Source organism: Ochotona princeps, chromosome 6, assembly GCF_030435755.1.
Source record: "Ochotona princeps isolate mOchPri1 chromosome 6, mOchPri1.hap1, whole genome shotgun sequence".
NCBI lineage: Eukaryota > Metazoa > Chordata > Mammalia > Lagomorpha > Ochotonidae > Ochotona > Ochotona princeps.
Window position 1 is genome coordinate 46,287,666 of NC_080837.1, and position 13,353 is coordinate 46,301,018.

The window sequence follows — 13,353 nt, forward strand, 5'->3', positions numbered from 1 at the left end:
GTGTGGGTCTCAGTTAAGACAGTGAGTACTACCACTTGCCTGCCCCAGGGTAGGGCCCAGACACAAAATACTGCCTCATATCAGTCCTTCCAACTCTCTCAAAAAGGGAAATTAATTGAAATTAATCCTCAGAGACATTTGAAAATGTCCTTGTTGCTACTGATAGCATGTCCATGGGGTATAGATTATCTTTGAAAGGAAAGAGAAAAAGGAACAGATGTGTAGTTATTAATTTCCTTTTTAAAACCTATTTTGGGGCCTGGCATGATAGCTTAGTGGTAAAGTCCTCGCCTTGCACACGCTGGGATTCCATATGGGCACTGGTTCTAATTCCCAGCAGCCCCGCATTCCATCCAGCTCCCTGCTTGTGGCCTGGGAAAGAAGCGGAGGACAGCCCAAAGCCTTGGGACCCCGCACCCACGTGGGAGACCTGGAGGAAGCTCCTGGCTCCTGGCTTCAGATCGGCGCATTACCGCCCCCGTTGTTGACTTTGCAATAAAAATAAATAGATCTATAAAACAACAACAAAACCTGTTTTGAAATATTCTTGTTACACAAAAATATAGAAACCCAAGAGTCTGCATGTGCCAGCGGAGATTGCAGTTGCACAGCGGTGAGTCACATAGACCCCAGACCTGATTCTCTTATGTGTTGGTTATTGCCATGGCCCAGCCTAACATTACCCGCTCCCTATTCCAACTCTCACTGGTGAATATTGTGATCTAGCCCTTCCAGGCAGGTCCCAGCCCTAGCTTTAGTTTGTGCCAGTGAGTGGTATTCAGTGATAGTCGCTGCTAACTAGCCAGCTCAGGTCTCCCACATGTGCTGGTGCTTCAGTCTGACCCTTAAAGGTTTTCCCATTCCCCCCACCAAACCATCAATTTCAGCACCCTCGCCTACATGCAAGTACAGTGGCCTTGTCTATGGCAATCCCTTGGTAATTACTCCTCACCTAGACACGAACCCTCAGGTCCCTGCTCACCATCATTTGTGCCATAACCCAGACCCCTATAAGCCCACACATTCAAGTTCACAGAGCACACCACCAGGCACGTGGGGTCAAGACGACTCCAAACAGGCCTGATTTGGAGTCTATCCTGGCCTGGCCTGTCCCCAATCCCAACTGTTGCTGGTGGGTTCTTCAGCCTAGCTCTGCCCAATCTACCCCTACCCCTGGCTTTCATGCAAACCATATGTGTAATAGGCTAGCCTAAGTTCAACATATATAGAATCACCTCTCATATTTACTCAATTCCAATATGCAAATTTGGTCCTATGACGCTGATTTTCGTGAAAGTTTCTTTTATATTTGAAAAGCTTGAGGTTAGTGTTGTGGCATAGTCAGCTAAGTCTTTGACTGCAATACCCACATACCATCTGGGCAATGATTTGAGTCCCAGCTGCTCCACTTGTTTTTAGCATGCAAAGAGAAGTTACTGGTTTTATCTCCTTAGAAATAGCCCTAGAGGAAGAGGCTGGTCGTGGGTAAATGGGAAGAATGATGATTGGAAGAAAAGGAGTAGGAAATGTACATGGACCTTGGGTAGGGAGGCACGACCCCAGGCTAGCATGGTACAGTGCCAGAGGACCGGGCTGCAGATTCTTCACTCTCACAGGCATTGGGGGCTAAGGATTGTTCAGGGAAGTGGGTCTGGAGATAAGTGGGAGGGAGGAATGCTGAGGGTGAATGTGGCAGGTGAGGAGTGACTTCTGGGGGACTTCCACCAACCTGTCTACTGCACTTGCAGCTGAGACCCGGTGGTTTGGAGGAGGGAAACCAGAGGACCTTTTGGGGCCAAACCAATATACCTATCCATGTGGGAGACCTGAGCTGGGTTTGTTGGTATCAACCACAGCCTACCAGCACACATGAACACCATGAGTGGGGGCCTGCTTGGCAGGGCTTGATCACAGTACCCACCAGTGAGTGTTGGGCTGCACACAAGGGAGCCAGGTCTGGGAGCAGATTCTGTGGCAGATTGTGAGCTCACCACTGTGGGTATGCCATACCAGGGTGGTTTTCTCAAGAACTGGGAGTGCTGACCAGCTGAGCTAGGCATGACCATGCAACTCATCTATACTCATGGACACTGGGATTGAGAACAGCCTGGACTGGTCCAGGCTGTAGCACCCACAGGCACACTCAAGAATCGGGTGTGGGGTGGGCCAGGCCACAACATCCACCAGAACACACAAAAGCCAAGACTGGGGGTCAGACTGTGCCAGGCAAAGGCCTAGCACCCATTGGCACACATGAGATCTGGGTCTGGGAGTGGATCTGGTGGGGGAAATTTGGGGAATTCCCCTGGTGAGTCGTAGCTCCCACTAGTGAATACATGAGTCAGAGCTTGGTTATTGGTCAGGCTTGGCAGCGCTGCTTCACTTGTTGGCAGGTATGTGAGTTGGCTCGGAGTGGGGGGAGGGGAGCAGACCAGGCAGGGCCAGACCAAACTATTGTCCACTGGCATGTGTGGGAACCAGGATGGGGTGTGGGCCTTGTTGAACTTAGGCTAGCCTATTACACATATGGTTTGCATGAAAGCCAGGGGTAGGGGTAGACTGGGCAGAGCTAGGCTGAAGAACCCACCAGCAACAGTTGGGATTGGGGACAGGCCAGGCCAGGATAGGCTGCAGCATCTGATACCAAAGGCCAAGCTGGGTAATGGGTTATGCTGGACTGGGTCAGAGTAACTACCAGCATGAGTAAGATCCGTGGCTGGAGGCATGCCAGGTTGGGGAGCTAGAGGAATTCCCTTTCTGGGCTGAGATTCCCACTGAGGGTGTGAAAGCCAGGGTGGGGGCAATGAATTAGGTTGGACATTGTTGCAGTATACCTTAGAATGGGTGTAGACTGAATCTGGGGTGTGCCAGACTGGGCTAGGCTCCAGCACCTGCTGGTGCTTACAAGATCCAGAATGGGTATAGGACAGGCTGGCTAGGTATCTGCACCTGCTGAACCACACAAGAGCTGGACCTGAGGGTGGACCAGGTGGGGCTGAGCTATATTACCCAATGGTAAGAACCAGAATGGGTGTGGGTTGGTAGGACAAGTCTGCTATGCCAAACCAAGTTTGGCCAAGAACCCATCAGTGTGCATGAGATCTGCCACTGGGAGCTGACTTGATAGAGGACCTTGGGGAACTCCTCTGTCAGAATGCAGTCCTTGCAGATTAACACAAGAACTAAGGCTGGGAGCAGCCCAGACCAAGCCAGGTTATAGTACTTGTCGGCTTACGTGTAGGTCAGATCTGGGACTGGGCTAGGTTAGGCCAGTTCATAACACCCACTTGCAGGTATGAAAACCAAGACAGGGTGCAAGACAGGCCACGCTGAGCCACAAGCCCAGCCAGTTCACGTTAGAGCCAAGACTGGGGGCTGATTGGGCTGGGCTAGCTGGGCTGGGCTGCAGCACCTGCCAGAATTGGGCTAGAGCTGGGGACAGGCCATACTGAGGCAGGTTACAATACCCACTGATGGATGCTGAGGTGGGGCAGGCCACACTGGTCTGGGCAGTAGCTCCCAACAGCACATGTGAGATCTGGGATCAAGGGCAAGCCCAGTAGGGGACCTTGGACTGGGAACTGACCAGGCTGGGTAGGGGTACAAAGTCCATTAGCCTGCATGTGAGCTGGTTTAGGGGAAAAGCCAAGCTGCGGGCATGCTGGTTGGACTTTGCTATAGCATCAGCTGGTGGGTGCTGAGATTGGAGTCAGGTCCTGTTGCGTTGGGCCACAGAGCCATCTGAAAGGAGTGGGATCCGGGGTTAGGAGTGGGCCTAGCAGGGATATTGTATGTGTGCCTCTGATGTGTTATAGCCCCCACTGGTGAGCATGAGAACCAGGGCTGGGGTTGGGCTTGACTGGACAGGTAGTGGTACCTACAAGCATGAGTATGGGCTGGATAGTGGGGTTGGTCAGGTTGAGCTAGGCTCCAATACTCCCTGATGTGTGCAAGAGCCAAGTGGGATGTGAGACAGGCTGGACAAGTCTGCTGCACGTATCTGCATGCGAGGGAACCAGGGTTGGGGCTGGGCCTAGTTGGGGGATACTGGGGTTCATTCCAACTAGGCTGCAGTTCCCACTGGTGTGTGTGAGGGCTGTGGGTGTAGTGGACAAGGCTTTGCTGGGCCTCAGCATCCATTGGTTTGCCTGTGAGATGGGGCTGGTAATAGAACTGACCAGGTGTCTGCAACTACCAATGTGTGTGCATAGGGATGTGTATAGGGGTCCTCTCCCCACTTTCTTCAGATACAGAAAGGAGAATGGAGATTGGAGGCAGTTGTCTCATTCACTTGTTTCCACTCCTTGACCCTCCCCAACCTAATCAGTGGTCCACACAGGCATGTTTCTCTCTCAACTATGTGTAGACATAATCAAAAATTAAATGAATATGTATTTTAAAAATAAGTTAGAGGGACAGGCAAGTTATTATATTTGTTTATTAAGTCTAGAATGTTCTAGCAATTCAATTAATTCCAATCTGCAATACCTCAGCAAGAAAAGAGATTGCAGACCTCAGTTTTTATGGGATATAGTATCATTATTAATGCAGCAAAATGGCTTCTTAACTGGGTGATAATTTATGAAATCACGGACCAGTGTTTTCTGAACTCTCAGTTGTTAAATCCATCAGTCATTTTTCTTCATCCTGGTAGCCAAAAGCTGTTCCCAGATCTCTGTACTCCTATCTTACACCAGTGAGGAAAAACTGGGATGGATTAAAATAAGCAGAAATGTTTTTCTATAGTCAGAGCAAACTGTAACTCTGACCCCATATTAACTGTGTTGTAAATGCATTCAAACATGTGAAGAGAAACTGCATCCCAACCCAATGAAATAAACTGTGTATTATCTGAGATACTGATCTGCCAGTTAGTGACTAAAATGCTACTTGAGGGGGCCCGGTGGCGTGGCCTAGCGGCTAAAGTCCTCGCCTTGAACGCACCGGGATCCCATATGGGCGCCGGTTCTAATCCCGGCAGCTCCACTTCCCATCCAGCTCCCTGCTTGTGGCCTGGGAAAGCAGTCGAGGACGGCCCAAAGCTTTGGGACCCTGCACCCGTGTGGGAGACCCGGAAGAGGTTCCAGGTTCCCGGCATCGGATCGGCGCGCATCGGCCGTTGCAGCTCACTTGGGGAGTGAATCATCGGACGGAAGATCTTCCTCTCTGTCTCTCCTCCTCTGTATATCTGACTTTGTAATAAAACGAATAAATCTTTTAAAAAAAATGCTACTTGAGGTTGTCTCTTTTAGGAAAAAGCAAGTGTATTTTCATGAATGCAACAAAAAACAGACTGGGCATTTGGCAGGCAAGAAACTATGCTTTGTCCGAGCCTGAATAGATGCTCACCAAACTTAAATCTCCTAGCTCTCTTGCTTGGAAGTAGAAATATGTCAACCTTGAAGTTCAATCCCTTTCAATCAAGTCAGTTCTCAGGTAGGAACCCACCATCAGAGTTAGTGTTGTTAAACCACTGTATGCAATTTTGGTATTATACATGGGCTCAAGTTTGAACCCAGCCTGCTTTACTTCCAATCCAGGTCCCTGCCAATGTACTTGGGAAGGCAGGGGAAGATGGATCAAAGCCTTGGGCCCCTGCACCCACAGGGAAGACACAGAAGAAACACCAGGTTCCTGGTTTTAGAGTACCCAGCTCTAGCCGTTGTAGCCATTTGAAGAGTGAACTAGTAGATGAGAGATTCTCTCTGTCTCTCCTCCTCTCTCAGTGACTCTGCCTTTCAAATAAATAAAAAATAAATCTTTTTTAAAAAGTCCAATATTTTCCTGGTGGGATGATTAAGAAAAGGTATTCTCGCTGTCTGACCTCATAACTTCTTAGTCTTAGATTCAGGCATCAACCTTAGGACAAAGACCACATGGTGCACCCTGGTCCTGGAAGGCTGCAGGCCACACTTCTTGGGTCAGAAGCAGCATCATCACCTCCACTGGCTGTCCCTGACCTGGAGCTATTGCAGTTATTTAACAGGCACTGCCCAATTAGATATTTTATGAGATGCTGCCAAAGTCCAATTTAACAATTTCCATTTAAGGAAGCTATATGAGGCAGGGGGGTGGGGGCGTGGCTCCATACACTTACCAGAAAATAAACTGTCCCCAAGGAATGCATTCAAGAACGTTCATAGAGAAGAGGCATGTTGGAGGCCACAGCCACTCCTGAAATGTGAAGGCCTCTACCTCCTGTGTTGTGGGTGGGGCACACCTCCACTCACTTCCTGCCAGTATGCATCACTCAACATATATTCTCCTGGCCTTGACCACTCACCCGAAGCCAAGAAGCAAATCTCAGTTTACACTCATTTCTGCAAAATACCGTATCTAAAAATGACGGCTTCTAGGCATCTAGGACTAAATGCTTGTGTCACTCTAATCATCTATATGTTGGAGCTCTAACTCCCATTAGGGTCTGTGAACAAGTAGTTAACACTGATGAGGGCCCAGAGATGAGGTTCTGATCTGACAGCTTGGGCTCCTTGTAAGGAGAGGCACCAAAGAACTTCCCCACCCACCACTCCACATATGAAGGCCATGGGATGCCATGATGATGGGCTTGCAGCCTCCAGAACTGGGAAAAAAGACATTTCCATTCGAAATATTTATTCATTTGAAACAGTTATAGAGAGGAAGAGATATAGAGAATCTTCCATCTGTTTGTTCACTCAACAAATTACTGTAATGGCTGGAGCTCGACCAGGTCAAAGCTGGAACTAAAAGCTTCATCTGGGTCTCCCAAGTGGATGACGGGGGTTCAAACGCTTGGACCTCATTCTGCTGCTTTTTCCAAGCCATTAGCAAGGCGTTGGATTAGAAGTAGAGCAACCAGGACACAAACCAGTGCATTTTGGTGCAGCCAGCATTGAAGGCAGCTGCTTAACACATCATGTCGTAGTGCTGAGGCCTATTTCTGCGTTTTAAGTGGAGCAGTCTGTGGTATTTTGTTACTATCATCTCAGCAGTACCAGGTGGTAGTTCTGCTTCTAATCATCTTACTGGGTGAGGGCTTTGGTTCCTGAGTGTCTCTCCTGGGGCAATATATGCAGTCCTGGAGCTGTGTTGTTTTCCAATTCTCAAAAGTAGTGTCTTGATTTTTTTTCTCATCTATGTTCTACTGGGGTTCTTGATAAGTATCCATATTTTCTTGTATCTTTTAAATAGATTTAGCACATCTTTTAAAGTTGAATTTTCTTTCTAAACAAACTCACTAGACTCCTTTCCTATCCTAAGTCCTCTGGAATAGACCATCTGGACAACGAAGTTAGAATACACAGCAATGATATTTCTTAAGCTATTGTACTTTATAAACCAAAAACGTACATAAATTTTCCCAGCAGCCCTGTTTTTAAAATTTCCATATAAATTACTGCCAGGTTGTATCCTTGAAGGCATGGGAGATACAGTTCTCTGTATAGATAACATTTCTTTGTAATCTCACATTCTTTATTTAAAATTCATGTTATAATGTATTCTCATTTGTTTCAATATACAAAAATGCTTTAAAATGACTAGCTAGAAACATATGCCATGTTTATCCCCGAGCTTAATGATGTCATTATTGACACACTGCTTCTTGGTCTGTCTGCCTTTAGGAGGCAGAAACACATCGCAAGTAATCTCAAGGAAAAGCAGATTTTCAAAAAAAAATTATTTACTTATTTGAAAGAGTTACAGAGTGAGAAAGAGATTTCCACCTACTGGTTCACTCCTCACATGGCTGCAAAAACCAGGGTTTGACCAGGCCCAGGCCAAGAGTCAAGAGCTGCTTCTTCCGTATCTCCCACATGGGTAGCAGGGGCCAAGCATTTTGGCCATCTTTCTTTGCTTTTCCCCAGGCCATTAGGAGCTGGACTGGAATTGCAGCAGACAGGACACAAACCAGTGCCCATAGGCTGGCAGCAATTTGGCCTGCTATTTCACAATACCAGCCCAAAGAGGGAAACTTTCAAAATTGAGACAACAGGTCTCACAAAGAACCAGAAAGCCAGTCACCGCTGCTGAGGCTGCAGGTGCAGCCCCCACGACCTCAGGGAGGCTTCAGATCCAATGATACAGGTTAGCTCCTCACCTTCACATTAGCAACAGATGAGTACCTGCAATATAGTCACCTCTAACCATCCCATCTTCCATCAAGAAAGTTTCCAACTAATTAAAATTTCCTTTATCTGAATATTTTCACTGTTTTATCATTCTGATTATTTTCAAATAATACATTTCCCCAGTAAAATAATACAGATTCATAAAAAAAAAAGAAGAAGAAAGGGCATTACATGTTAACTTAACAGAGGACAGCAGTCCACATGAACAAATATGTCTACCACACAGCCACACAACAGAAATAGAAAGAAAACCAGGGCCAGTAAATGTATAGAAATGTTGAAAAATCTAAACAACGTATAAAATAATAGTAATGCAACTGGAAGGAGAAAAAGATACTCAGGCTAACAGAAACAATGTAAGGAGCACAGTGGAAAACAAACCAACCAACTCAGACCGTGGGAATTCATACACCTAGATCAAGACTAGAATTATGAGGTGTGACGCAGGCATTCAGCTCTGATCCCCGGCATTCGAAACACAAATTACCACATCAAATTTATTTTTTTTCTTTAAAGATTTATTTTATTTTTATTGGAAAGTCAGAAATACAGAGAGGAGAGACAGAGAGCAAGATCTTCCATCTGTTGATTCGCACCACAAGTGGCCGCAACAGCAAGAGCTTAGCCAATCCGAAGCCAGGAGCCTGGAGCCTCTTCTAGGTCTCCCACATGGGTGCAGGGTCCCAAGGCATTGGGTCATCCTTGTCTGCTTTGTCAGGCCACAAACAGGGGGCTGAATAGCAAGCAGGGCTATGGGAGCCTGGCACATGCAAGGTGAGGACTTTAGCCGCAAAGCCACAGTGTTGTGCCTCAAATTTATTCTTTTTTAAGAATAAAGATTTATATTAATTTTTATTGAAAAGAAGATTTACAGAGAGAAGGAGAGACAGAGAGAATCTCCCATCCACTGGTTCACTCCCCAAAGGACTGTAACAGCCAGAGCTGAACCAATCCTAAGCAGGAGCCAGCAGCTTCTTCTGGGTCTCTCATGTGAGTGCGGGGTCCCAAGGTTCTTGACCATCCTCCACTGCTTTCTCAGGCCACAAGCAGGGAGCCAGATGGGAAGTGGAGCAGCTGGGACATGAATATGGGATCGTGGTGCTTTCAGGGAGAGGATTAGCTAACTTAGCCATTACACGGGGCCTCAAATTAATTCTTTAAAACCCAAATTGTCCCTCTAAAATTCCATTCTGTAAAAATTAAGCTTTGGTATCACTTCAAGTTTTATTTGCTTCTCCAAGAGAAGCCAGAATTTTTGTTACACTGTATTGCTCACAGGCAGCGGTAACCTTCCTGGGCTCTTTTCTCTGATATTTGTTTGTTTGTTTGTTTGTTTGTTTGTTTGTTTTCTGGCATCTTGATGAAGGATGGCTTTATTGAAATGCTTAGTGATTCTGGGGTGCAGGTTCCTAATTGATAGGATAAAAATTAACCCCGAGATTTGAATAGAAGATGAGCTTCACTTTCTGTTTTTAAATATTTGTTTCACATCACTATCAACTAAACCTGATACCCAGGGGTCTCATGTCTGTTATTCAATTAGAAATTTTTCATTTTCAATGAGAAAAAAGATAGACTTCCATGAAAGTGGTGGCAAGAACTGACTTTTCCAGATCAAGCTAAGTGATCTGTTAGAGAACTTACTGCACTTCATAAAATGATACTTTATACATTTTGTTTAGAATTTCTTATCTCTACACTTCACTTTGAGCTGAGATATCAATACATCCTCTTTATTGACCTTGTTAAGGGGACCTTGGTTTTTCTCAGCATTTTTCCCTGAAAGACTTAAGACTCAACTTTCTAAGGTCAGCTAAGTCAGTTTCCACTTTCCAACTTACTCCCGTTTCCCAAAACATGTCACATGCTGTCACCCCTTGCCTGATCTTTACGTCCTTGGATGTTAAAAACTTTTCTTGGAATTTTTACACTGAGTCCTCAGAAAGGAAATAAGGAAAAAGTCTTCTGCAATTGTAATAAGAGTGTCTTCCTTTCCCTTCTTTTCTTATTACATATATAAATAGCTACTGATATCATGAATTATCTGTGCCTAGTTGGGTGACTACTGATGTTGGCATTAGAGTCTCCCGAACCTTCTGAAGAACAGGATATGGCATGGTGACTTTGACCCAGCTACCAAGGAGGTCCCCAGATGGCTGATGCCTGACGGACCCTCATCAGAACAGAGCCTGGACATCTGCATGATTGTCCACCAGTTAGACTCATTGTTTTCACCCCACAACTATCCTCAATCCTTCATAAACCCTTCTTGGCTGGTTTGTTAATTGGGAAAGTTTCCGGCCATAGGGAGGCAGTGTCTCCTTAGCCAACCTGCGAGGTTAGTTCAAAGCACTGGGGAAACATGCTGTGAGAGATCAGATTGACTGATAACAGAACAGATACTTTAACACCACAAAGTAAGACACAGTGTTATCATAAGCTTAGAGAGGTGTCTTGAAGCAAAAAGAAATCATTTGGTAATCACTTATTTGCTGATGGAGATACTCTTGGAAAATTTACTAATAATCCTGTGGGTGCCACTGACATGTGAGTATGGGGGCTATCTGATTCCACTACACAGAATTCTAAAGGGGGTAAGCAAACTGTGAGAGCAGAAGGTGAGGCTTTATCCTGGTCTATGAAAAGAGGGTGACAGAAGGAGAGCCCGTGAAAGAGGGGGGACTAGAAAAGCACAGGGCAGGATTGGGAAGTGTGGGAATGCAGTGTTCATTCCTGGTTGGAGGAAGGTGACTGTCTCCATTACCTTCTTTTGTCTCCCCTACCAGGGGTGCGTGCTCAACAGCTGGATCAGAGTCCTCAGTCCATGTCCATCCAGGAAGAGGATATTTCCATGAACTGCACTTCCTCAAGTACATTGAACAGCTTGCTGTGGTACAAGCAGGATCTTGGCCAAGGTCCTGACCTCTTGATAGCTTTATACAAGATGGGTGAATTGACCAGAATTGGAAAACTAACTGCACAGTTTAGTGAAACAAGGAAGCAGAGTTATCTGACCATCTCAGCCTCCCAGCTTGAACATGCAGGCACCTACTTCTGTGCGGGTTTGCACAGTGTTCTACAAGCACCTGCAGCCTATACTTAAACCAGTGACTGGGACTGCAGTCACTGGGTGCCTCCAGGTCCTGATCCTTTGGTCATGCATGTAGTATAGCCGTGTATGCTACCCACAATCTTTACCAATCTATTACTACAAACTCTCATGTATTCAAGAATTTATTTTGCAAGTATGTGTTTTGTTAATATCATAATAGCTATTTATTTTTAATATGCGTAAAATATTTACTAACTTACTTCTCTTTGCCAAGACTTGGTTAGAACCCGATTTCTATTTTTAACATATTTGCTTTAAAAATGTATAGCTGTCGATAGGATATGATTGTGAACTCAGGAATAAATTCATACATACATCTATTATCAACTGACTTATATAAATGGCCAAGACAAGCAGAAAGAATAGTCATTTCAACAAATGGTGCTACGGTGCTACAACAACAATTGGGTAACTGCACGCAAAAGAACAAAACTGCAAAGTGAATGAGCAGATGGAAGATCTTTCTCTCTGTCTCTCTTCCTCTCTGTAAATCTGCCTATCCAATAAAAATAAATCTTTAAAAATAATAACAAACCTTTAAAAATCATGTGTAAATCTTTGCAACTTTGGATCATGCAATGGATTTGCAAAAAACAATAGCTTGTATGTTTTGTGATGAAATAGAGAAGAAGACTCCATTTAGCAATGATAAGGAAATTGGGGCTGTATTGTGGCACAGCAGGAAAAGCCATTGCCTGTGACACTGACACCCCATGTAGGTGCCAGTTTGCATCCAGCTGCTCCACTTATGATCTATCTCCCTGTAATGGCCTAGGAAATGCAGCACAACAAAGCCCACTTCTTTGATCCCCTTCCACCCACTTGGCAGACCCAAATGAAGTGTCCGGCTTCTGGTTTCACCCTGGTCCAGCTCTGGCTACTGCTGCCATCTGGGAAGTGAACCAGAGGATGGAATATCTGTCCTTCTCTCTGTAACTTTGACTTTCAAAATAAATAAATAAATAATAGTAATAAAGGAATGATAGGGAATAGAAATGCTGATTATCTGATTCAAACATTAAGTACATAGGATAAACATGTGTTGAAATATTTCAATGTACTAGTGAAAATGTGCAACAATTACATGTTCACCCAAAATTCTGAAGAGATGAATATTACAAGGAAAAAAATCCAGATAAATAGGATCTAAATTTCAAAAGCTTTATACCTGAAAGCACACAAAAGAGCAGAAAGGACGACCCACAGGAATGAAAAACTGCTTCAGCTTAGAAAATCGTTAGCTGCTCAGAGATAGATGTATTTACACTGATAAGATACCACACAGGTATTGAAACATTCTACAGGGGACAGCATGATGGCTCAATGGCTAATCCTTTGCCTGAAAGCATTAACATCCCATATGGGGCCTGGTCTGTGTCCTGGCTGCTGCACTTCCCATCCAACTTTATACCTGTGGCCTGGGAAAGCAGTCAAGAACCCTGCACCTATGTGGAAGACCTGGAGGAAGCTCCTGGTTCCTGGCTGCAGATCGGCCCAGCACCAGCCATTGAGCTTACTTGAGGAGTGAATCATCAGACAGAAGATCTTCATCTCTGTCTCTCCTCTTCTCTGTATATCTGACTTTGTAATAAAAATAAATTAAATCTTTTTTTTAAAAAAGAACCATTCCATAGTACCCCAAAAATATCCACTAATTTTATATCTGTGAAAATGTCTTTAAACTAAAAACCTTTAAAACAAAAAAAAAGAGTGAAAGGTCACATTTGCAAAGCAGATGTCCAAGAATCAAGAGTATTTTTGAAAGTCTTTGATTCAATAATAAAGTGAGTACTGACTTAAGAGGGGCTAAAGAATTTGAATACTCCTTGTTCTAAAAAGTATAAACAGATGGCCAAGAAGCATACGATGCCCAACATCAATATTTATAAGGGAAATATAAATCAAAACCACAACGAGACATGACTACACACCTGCTAGGATGTCCATAATTTCTAACAGGAGAAGGAAGAGGCTGGCAGGCAAGCAAAACAGGAAGCAGTAACTTTTAATGAGGATGTGGGGGAATCAGAATCCTCCTTCATCACTAGCATAAATCTACAATGGGGCAGCTACTTTGGAAAACATTTGGCAGTTCCTCAAATAGCCAACTATTTTATTTCTTTGTAGTTA

General features: G+C 44.8%; 1 gene segment (V, D, J or C); it reads left to right on the plus strand.

Annotated features, from left to right (window-relative positions):
- Positions 1-10,557: 10,557 nt before the first annotated feature.
- Positions 10,558-11,241, plus strand: LOC131480577 (T cell receptor alpha variable 35-like). The segment is given in 2 exon segments: positions 10,558-10,658; positions 10,898-11,241. Coding segments are annotated over 2 exon segments (369 nt in total).
- Positions 11,242-13,353: the final 2,112 nt, after the last annotated feature.